This window comes from Nematolebias whitei, chromosome 6, assembly GCF_014905685.2.
Source record: "Nematolebias whitei isolate Nwh7 chromosome 6, NemWhi1, whole genome shotgun sequence".
Taxonomy (NCBI): domain Eukaryota; kingdom Metazoa; phylum Chordata; class Actinopteri; order Cyprinodontiformes; family Rivulidae; genus Nematolebias; species Nematolebias whitei.
The window spans coordinates 41,908,670-41,918,044 of record NC_056503.1 but is presented as its reverse complement, the minus strand read 5'-3'; the positions used below and the strand labels follow the sequence as shown (position 1 = coordinate 41,918,044).

Below are 9,375 nucleotides of genomic sequence, written 5' to 3'. Positions count from 1 at the left end.
CATTTAAACATTGTTGATGGCCTTTTGGCTAACTTTCTATTTTTGACTTTTAGCTACTGTTCTGCTACATTTACTTTGAGCAAGCCTTTTTATACTTTTGACTTTCAGCTAACCTTGGCTATTTTAGCTTTCACTTAACCTTATGCTGCTTCTAACTGGCCCCATGTTCGGCTTCTAGCTACTATTTTGTGACTTTCAATGTTTAGCTATAGCCTTTTCTGACCTTTAGCTTTTACTTGCCTTTTTGCTATAATATCATTTTTAGCAAGTATTTTACTACTTGTTGTTAGCATTTAGCCACTTTTAGCTTTTAGCTAGTATTTTGCTTCTTGTAGCTTATAGGTAGTGTTCGGTTTAGCTTTAAAAAGTGACTTTTAGATTCTCCAGTAAAGTTTCGGCAGTCGTTCAGCTCTCAGCGTTCTCACTGTAGTTTTGTTTTTCTTGTCTTTCAGCTCCGCAACAAAACTGCAGCGGTGCTTTTAACGCCTGCCTCCTCGTGGCCACGGGACTTAGGAACCTGTTTTTAGTTTACGGTAGTTTTATCCCCATATGTCCTTGCTGCCGTTTCTGTGTTAAATATTTGTTGTTTGACACGACGAGCGACGTAACAGAGATTTGTTTTGTGAGCGGGGCAGAGAAAATCCATTTACTTTTTGTAATTTTCTTAAAATACAAATCGGTTTTAATGCAACTTCTTGCAGTTTCACATGACATTAAGACACAAAGAAAATATTGAGGCTGTTTTGTTGAAATGGGCTGAAATTAAAACCATAATAGACACAAGAAGCTGAGAAGTTTTGTTATTTAATACTGTTTGTTTGGTTCATTTGAACGAAATGTTCTTTTTTATGGTGATATTATCATTCCATTCTGTCTGTAGACATTAATGGCTTTAAATCAAGTGCGGCCCGAGGGCCATTTGCGGCCCTTGGAGTGATTCTGTGCGGCCCACGACTGCAATTAAAGAATGGTATAATTTTGAACCCACAGGCTTAATTGATGCAGATGAAGACCTACTTTATATTTAACAGTGATACTTTTTAAATATAATTTTTAGATTTAACAACAAAATGAAAAGATTCTCCTCAAAATTAGCACAATTAAATACAAAACAAAAATTTAGCTATAATTAATCCCTTTATCTTACAACAAACCTTCACTGATTTCTACTAAAAGTTGAATTTTGTTTAATAATTCATGAAATTTGGCTAAACACAACAAGTGTTTTCAAAGACTGAGACTAACCTGTATAAATAAAGGTTGAATGAATGAAAAAAGAAAATAATTTCAGTTGATTTAATAATCGTTTGGGATGAGTCGGACATTTTAAAAAGAATATAAAGTGGTATCATCGACATACAAGTTGATCAACTTCATCTGTGCCCATTCAAACCTTCTATTCTAACAGTCAGCTGTTGTTCAGAACTTCGATGACCCTTTTGGGCCGTCTATGGTCCAAATGAGGGATTCAAGTTCCACTCCCTTTTTTTAAAGAACACTTACTCATTTTAGGCTTTTGCCTCTGAAAATAAACAAAAATGTACGTCAAAGCACGAGAACACAAATATTTGTCCCCCCCAAAAAAGTCAAATTAGATTATTTTATTTAAAAAAAAAATCAAGGTTAGTATTTAAGGCTCCTAATGTTCTGGATCTACAAGACTTAAAACTAAACTTTTAACCCTTTTCCAAAATATTGTTCAAGTTCAACTCATTTTATTTATATAGCACCAAATCGCAACAGAAGTCGTGTCAGGGCACTGAACAGAAACATTCATATATAAAAATAAATTAAAAAATGAGAAGAAGAAAAAAAGTGCTTTAAAAAAAATTGTTTTCTTTAATTCAAACTTTTCTGGCCCACAAGTTATTTCATCTAGACAGTTCTGGCCCACCTATGAATATTGGACACCCCTGCTTTAAATGTTTTGTAACAAAGCTATAAAAAAAAAAATCGAGCAGCAGTGTTCTTTGTCTCCCTCTTGTGGTAGAAAAGATTACTGCAGTGTCATTTTAAAAACTGGAACATCAAACTGCAGTAGAGAATTATCTGACATTTTAAGATTTGCCATGATAAAAATAATTCTGTTGATTTTAGTGCATGCATGAAATTACCTAATTTGTAAGACATTTGGGGGCTGATTCTTGTAAACATGATTTAAATACTGTATATGGATGCATCACTGGCAGTATATAGTTTTCAAATCTGCTCAAACGGATTGAAATTGGAAATTTTACTTTAGTTTTCCTGACACAAACTTAATAAATTTGTCACAAATCGTCATTTTGTTCAGCTCATCTAAAATTAATGACTAAATTATTTACAGATCTAAAGCAACATATGCATTAGGTGTATTTGGACGTGAAAACAAGCAAACTTTCTGTCCCCACAATGATTAAAGCAAGTCGACACCGCTCTGAAGAAACAGCGTCTCTGCACCATCATCAAAGCAAACCACTGCGAGGGGAGCTGTGCTGCCTGTTGATCCGATCCCAGCAGTGACGGCAGGATGGTCTGTGGGATATGAACTTCACTGGCTGAATAAGCGTCACCTGGTGAAAAGATGAATGGCTTAAAAAAAAAAAAAAAGAGCAAGTCATGTGTGAGTCAGACCAAAGCAACTGTCTCTTTGTGTCGGTGCAAACCAAGGCCTGATGATTCACGAGCAAAATCGTGACGGTTTATTTCAAAGGACAGAGCTGATGACAAGAAGAACCTTGGAAAAAATATATATTTTAAGACTTTCAGGTTGAAATACACAGCTCAGACGTGACCTTTTCTTGGCGAGGTACAATTTCTAATCCAAACCTCAGCATCAAAGAGTTCACGTTGAGAAAACCATCTTGGGATCAGACGAGTATGATGCTGCTCACATCTTTATTCCTCTGTGGAAATCATTTCGAGCAGCCATTACGTTGAATATGATGCAGGGCTGTCGGCTGCCAGCTCAAATGTAACTCAGAGCCCGTTTAATATAATAACCACGTCGACATGTGACAACTGGCACGTACGCAGGCCTCGAACCTCCGGGCTCAGGTGTTCACACAGACAGGCGAAAAGTGCCTCGTTTTGATTTAAACCTGTCGTCGTCACGTCTACAATCAATCTGATCACACACACGTACACACCTCTGACATATCCACACAACTAATGAGCTGCAGGTAACGAGTTGAAGCCTTTTGGCCAAGATTCATGAGTAAACGAACCTATAATGTTTAAAGTCTTCCACCGTACGGTCAATCACACCAGCACGTGGCTCTTGGTTAGGAAAGACAAATCATTTTGTCATTAATAAACTAAAAAAATTAATTAAAAAAATTAAAAATTTTGTATAGTAATTTTGTTTGGAATACATTTTGGGGACAAGGGGCAGATTTTATAAGAATTCATTCTTCTTCTGCTGCCTTTCATTTTATTTCTGTGATTGTATATCTTTTTTCTTTTCTTTAAATTGTATTATATTTGTTGTTTGGATGAAATGAAATGAATAAATAAAACATACATACATTAATAAACAAACACGAGTCGCTGCTGCAGACGCACGATGCAGAGCCTTGCAAATGTCATACCCCCCACCCCCAGTGGTAATCTCTGGTTTGTTGCCTCACAACTGGGATTTCTTTGGATTTTTAAGACCATTAAAAGGAACAAGTCTCCAAAAATGATTTTAAATTAAAGGCGGCGTCAAAATGATCAGCTGTTCCAGCCCTCGAATCAACACCAGTGAAACGACTCCGTAATAACAGCTACCGCCAAGTAAGAGGCATCATGAAGACTAAGAACTCCCCACACAGGTCAGAGACAAAGTTGTGGAGTGTGGGTTAAGTTACCCTGAACATCCTGCACAGAAAGATGATGTCGCCGCGGCAAACCAAGTGAAGGGTCCATCAGACGGTAAGGAGGGCGTTAGTCACAGAAACATCCGGGAAGCTGAAGATAACCCTCCTGCTCAGAGGGAAGGAAAGATGGGCTGTGGAAAGTGGGGTTTTTTTTTCTCAAACATGTGGATGAAGGTGCTGTGGTCAGATGAGACCAAACATTAAGAACAATTCTACCAGATCTGAGATCATCATCTCCACAGTGAAGCACGGCGGTGGCAGAATCATGCTGAGGGGATGGTTTTCATCAGCAGGGACTGGGAAACTGCTCAGAGTTAAAGGAAAGATGGACGGAGCAAAATACAGAGAAATAACTTGAAGTCTTGCAGAGATTTGAGACTAAGACTGAGGTCCACCTTCCAGCAGGACGACGACCCTAAACGCACCGCTGGAGCAACAATCCAGAGGTTCAAGGAGAACCTCCTGGAATGTCCCAAACAGAAACCAGACTTCAATCAAACTGAGGATCTCTGGTTTGATTTAAAGATTGTTGGACTCGAGCTGAAGGAGCTGCAGCAGATCATGAAGGAAGGAGGACGGGTCTAGATCAGGGGTCTGCAACCTGCGGCTCTGGAGCCACATGCGGCTCTTTCAAGCTTTGACCAAAACCGACATAAAACTGAATTTTATGGTTTATACAAACAACAACAAAAGATTACCGTTGGTTCAAACTGTTCTCCGGTCATTTCTTTTTTTGTTTTGCCAATATGTGAACACTGGAGTGCGTACAAAGAGTAAAACATACTTTAACCTGATGCTTCATTTCTTTATATGAAGAACTGTCTGCATAGTTTATAGATCTTTTAATTAAAAAAAATTACCCCCCCCCCTACAAAAATCTGGTCTTTTTCTTTAATAAATGTTGAACATCATTAGATATCTTTGCTTTATAACGTCACCCTTATTGGCCACAAGCCCCCTCCAGCAAACCTGAAGTGGCCCATGGGCCACCAGTTGATAACCGCAGCCGTAGCAGGATGCTGCGGCTCCGGACACGTTTAACGTCGTGAGCGAAGGCGTAAAAATGGCTCTTTTGATCTTAAAGGTTGCAGAGCCCTGGTCTACAGGTTAGAAGGTCATGAAGACGGACCTGAAGAGACTCCATGCTGGAACTGCTGCAGAAGGTGATGCAACACAAAGACCTGGGGCCTGAAAACATTTACCACAACATTTTTTTTTTTTTACTTTTGTGTTTTTACTATTATTATTATTATTTGTGATTTGAAACACATTTTACTGCATTAATCTGAAGTACAGTACATTTAGTAGAATTTCACTTTTAAATCAATTTAAAACGCCAACTCAAGCTTATAAAGGCAGTAAAACAGTTTGACTGCCACGAGAGGTGGATACTTGTCTAAGGAGCTGTAACTGAGAAGAAGCCTCACGTATGGAAACACATGAGAACAGAACATTATCGGGGGGGTAAACACTTCTGGACAACACTGAGACGCTAAACTCCGATTTATAACTCGAGCTGGCAAACGATGCTAATAAAGTCTCTGAACAAAACGCCGATGAGGAGCAATAAACCGGAGTTTGCACTGGAGCGCTGCAAAGCACCGAGCCCCGCTCCTTTCCTCGTCAGCTCCTGACCCCCCGAGCTTCACTCAGACCCGCGGGCTCAGACCCCGGTCAGGCTCTCGTTCAGGTTGGACATGCAGAGCTGCCTCTGACGGCGGCGGGCCTGCCGGGGCCGCTGGTGGAGCAGGAAGAGGCGTTTGGCCGCGGCCCTGTACTTCCGGGACATGAGGTTGTACACCACAGGGTTGATGGAGGCGCTCAGGTAGCAGAGCACCATGGAGGCCATGTTGAAGTTTTGGCTCAGCATGGCCGTCTTGTAGTCGTCCACCTGGGCGAAGAGGTTCCTGCCGATGTGGTACGGCAGCCAGCAGATGATGAAGACCAGCACCACCACCACTGAAGCAAACAGGGAACACAGGAGGATCATGGGAGTTAGAATAAGTATAACATGAAAGAATGACGCAGGGGCACTTTAAATGTTGTCTTGAGGTTGCTAAGCAACAAAAGAGCCTGCTCGTCTCTTTAGGACTTTTGAACAAACAAACTAAAAGAAGTGAGGTGTAAAGATTCTTATAGGCCATTTGGAGTTTTTCTTTAGGACGCAGTCACTTTAAAGATGCCAGAAAAATCTACTTCTACACAATTACCTGAAATAGTGTGGTAGTAGCTGAGACTGATCCAGAACACATAGCTGGAGCCTCGACGTATTGCACAAGAACGTTTTAAAATGTTGCTATTAACTGGAGTCTGTTCTGTCCGTCTGTTAGGAAAATATCTCATGAACCACCAGATGGATTTTAATAAAACTATTTGTGTACGATCATCAGATGTGCACGTACAACTGATGAACTCTTGGAGTCAAAAGGATTCAAGATGGCTGCCACAGCCAACTAACCGTAGAAAACACAAAAATCAGTTCCATTCAGCCAGTTTTACAAATATCGAGATAGAATTTGTGCAAAGTAGTAGCTGAGGTTTAATCACAGCAATGGATACTTACTGCACATGTTTGATTAAAACTTTGGCATTGGCTGCTCGTCAACTGTGTTTGTCTGTTAGCAAAATATGTTTTGAATCAGCAGATGGATTTTAACGACACTAGAAGACAGTAAATGTGCATCTAGAACTGATTAGCTATTGGAGTCAGTCCAGTTCAAGATGGACTCAACCAGACCAGGCTCCAGAAGAATTTAGCTGCAGGGCTGAGGATTTGTTTTTGTTTTTTTGGGGGTGGTGGCAATAAAAAGTCATTTTATTCTATATAAATACATAAATAAACGTTTGTAAACTTGCAACTGAACTAACCATATGTTTTTATTAATACAAAACAAATAACTTGAACAGTGACGTGTAGTCGCCATAAATTGCTGAGAACTTGTGCTCAAGTTTGCATCATCAACTTTTGCATAACTCTTAGAAACTAGCACTGCATTAATGATCGTCTTAGAAACACGTTAACACCAGGAACATGAACGCAACTGTACATGAACTTCTGAAGAGAGGTGAAAATGTCAAAAAAATAAACTGAACATTTTTAACATTTCCACTCGTTGAACAAACCTGACTGCAAATTTAAAAAAAAACTGTGGAAAATCCATCTGAAGTCCAGTTTAATCGCCTACAGCGCCCTCTGCTGGTTGTCTTGAGTCAACACACTGTATAGGTTCAACTTATTTATACGCTGCTGTAATCTGTAAGCGGTGGAAACACCTGAATGGGAGGGCTCGGCCCGCCCGCCCTCTGGTTCTGGGTCCGGCCTCCACAGCTAACCAACTCTGGATTTCACGCTTTTCCGTGACGTTGCACATGTTGCACATCTTATTTTAAAGGTTTGGTCAAAATGGCGCCGTCACTTTTCACCAGAAGATGATCTTGTACTCTGAAACTGTTGGCACGGCAGACAGTGGGTGATATGCATTCCTTCAAAGAATGCTATCTTTACTTTCCAAATGTTTATTTTTTTATTTTTACGATGAATTGATAAAGCTCTTTGGCTGCACAGAAGCTCTGCAGAGCTCATGCTGCCCGGAGAATCCTGAACACTGAACGGGTATTTCTTTGTTCACGCCGTCTTGGATGAATCCATCGGTGGTAACTCCGACATCTGCTCACTCTGTGCTTCACTGGGGTTTCACCAGACACACCCCTCTCAGGACTGGCATTTATTGTCCTAGCAGAAATTACTGCACCCCGTTATAAACTGATGCTAGTTTTATCTGCGGGGGCTCGTGATCAATGCCGGCGACTCTGATTAGCTCGTCCATCATTCAGACACATGTCTGCCTGTTCTTTGTTGTCTTCGTGGCGTACTTTCTGCTGCGGCTAGAAGCTCATCGGTTTGTTCATTTGCCCTCGTTATGAAAAATCCTGTGAGCTGTCGGAGCGAGCTGCCGACTTCCACGAGTTGTAGACTAAGATCATCTTATGACGAGAGATGACGGCGTTGTAGCCACTTTGGGTCAACTTTAAAAATACCACCATGTCATACTGCAGTACCTCGCTTGATTTATCAGTACGTGTTGAGTGGGACCCGCAGCTACTACCACGCCAAATTTAATGTCAATATTTAGAACATTCACCAAGTTATAGCCATTTTTGTGTTGACTTAGGTTGATTAGCTGTTGCAGCCATCTTGAACTGGGTTGACTCCAAAAGTTAACCAGCTGTAGACGTGCAGCTAATGGTGAAAGTACTGAACATTTATTTGTGGAATGTTCTCGTGCTGTAATATTTTGGTCAGGTTTGCAAAGGCTCCTTACAGGAAAAGTTGGAAAGAACATTGCATTATGAAAATTGCAATTATCGCTCATCTTTAACAATTCAGCTGTTTCTTCAGATGATATATATGTAGTAAATCTAATTATAATCCTGGAAAAATATTATGTCCACAAGATGAAAAGGAGTGAAAAAAAATCCCCTCTTTTAATATTTTGTAAAGAAACTGACTTAAAAACATATATTACTTCTGTGGAAAAACTTCATTTAAATAATCAGAAACTGGTAAAAACAATCACTCTTCTTAAGAAATGTTACTTTATTTCATAAACAGATCCTTTTGTTATATTTTGTACTTTTATTTTTGTTGTAACAGACCCTTTATTATATGAATTTGAATGTATTTTTGCACATTTGTTAAAAAAAAATAGGGGTGTTTGTATACCGGTAGATAAAAAGGTACACATTATTTTATTTGACTCATTTATGTATAAATTTATTTAACTCTTTTTTTTTTACCTTATTTAGTTTACTTTGTAGATTGTAAAACCTTTACGCCAATAAAAAAATTAAATTAAAAAAATAAAACATGTAGCTAATGGCACCTTGCTGAATGGTTCATTGAATTATGTCCAGTAGGTTGTGAGATATTTTGCTAACAGAGACAGGATTGATACAAACGGTTAATGTCATAGTTTTGACCAAAGATGTTACACAGGAACAAAGCTCAGGTATTATGTCACCAGATTTTAGCTCAACATCTGTAAAAATTACCTGAAGTTATGGCCACGTTTGTGTTTTTGTAAGGTCAGCTGGCGGTGGTGGCCATCTTTAAATAAATCTGATCAGTGGTTCATGGTTAGGACACGAGTAAAAACATGATCACTTCGCCTTCGGCAGCAACAGCTCACATGGCACCACGTTTCTCACCAGAAACCTTTCACCTGCGTAATATCGCTAAAATTAGAAACATCTAAAAATGATGCAGAAAAACTGGTTCATGCATTTGTCACATCTGGACTGGACTATTGCAACTATTATTTGGATTATTGGTTTATCAGGGCGTCCAACTACTTCTTTAAAAAGTCTTCAGTTGATCCAAAATGCTGCTGCCAGAGTCTTAACTGGAGTTAGTGGGAGAGATCATATCTCTCCAGTTTTAGCTTCTCTCCACTGGCTCCCTGTCAAGTCCAGAATTGAATTCAAAATCTTACTTCTAACTTACAAATCCCTCAACAACCTAGCTCCATCTTATATT

At 39.5% G+C, this 9,375-nt stretch overlaps 1 protein-coding gene across 1 annotated transcript in view; it reads right to left on the bottom strand.

Annotated features, from left to right (window-relative positions):
• Window positions 1–5,459: 5,459 nt before the first annotated feature.
• Window positions 5,460–9,375, bottom strand: part of mlnr (motilin receptor) — a 6,970-nt gene continuing 3,054 nt past the window's right edge. Inside the window, 1 exon segment of the mRNA XM_037678302.1 lies at window positions 5,460–5,798. Coding sequence (XP_037534230.1) covers window positions 5,503–5,798 — 296 coding nt within the window. The 3' untranslated portion in view covers window positions 5,460–5,502.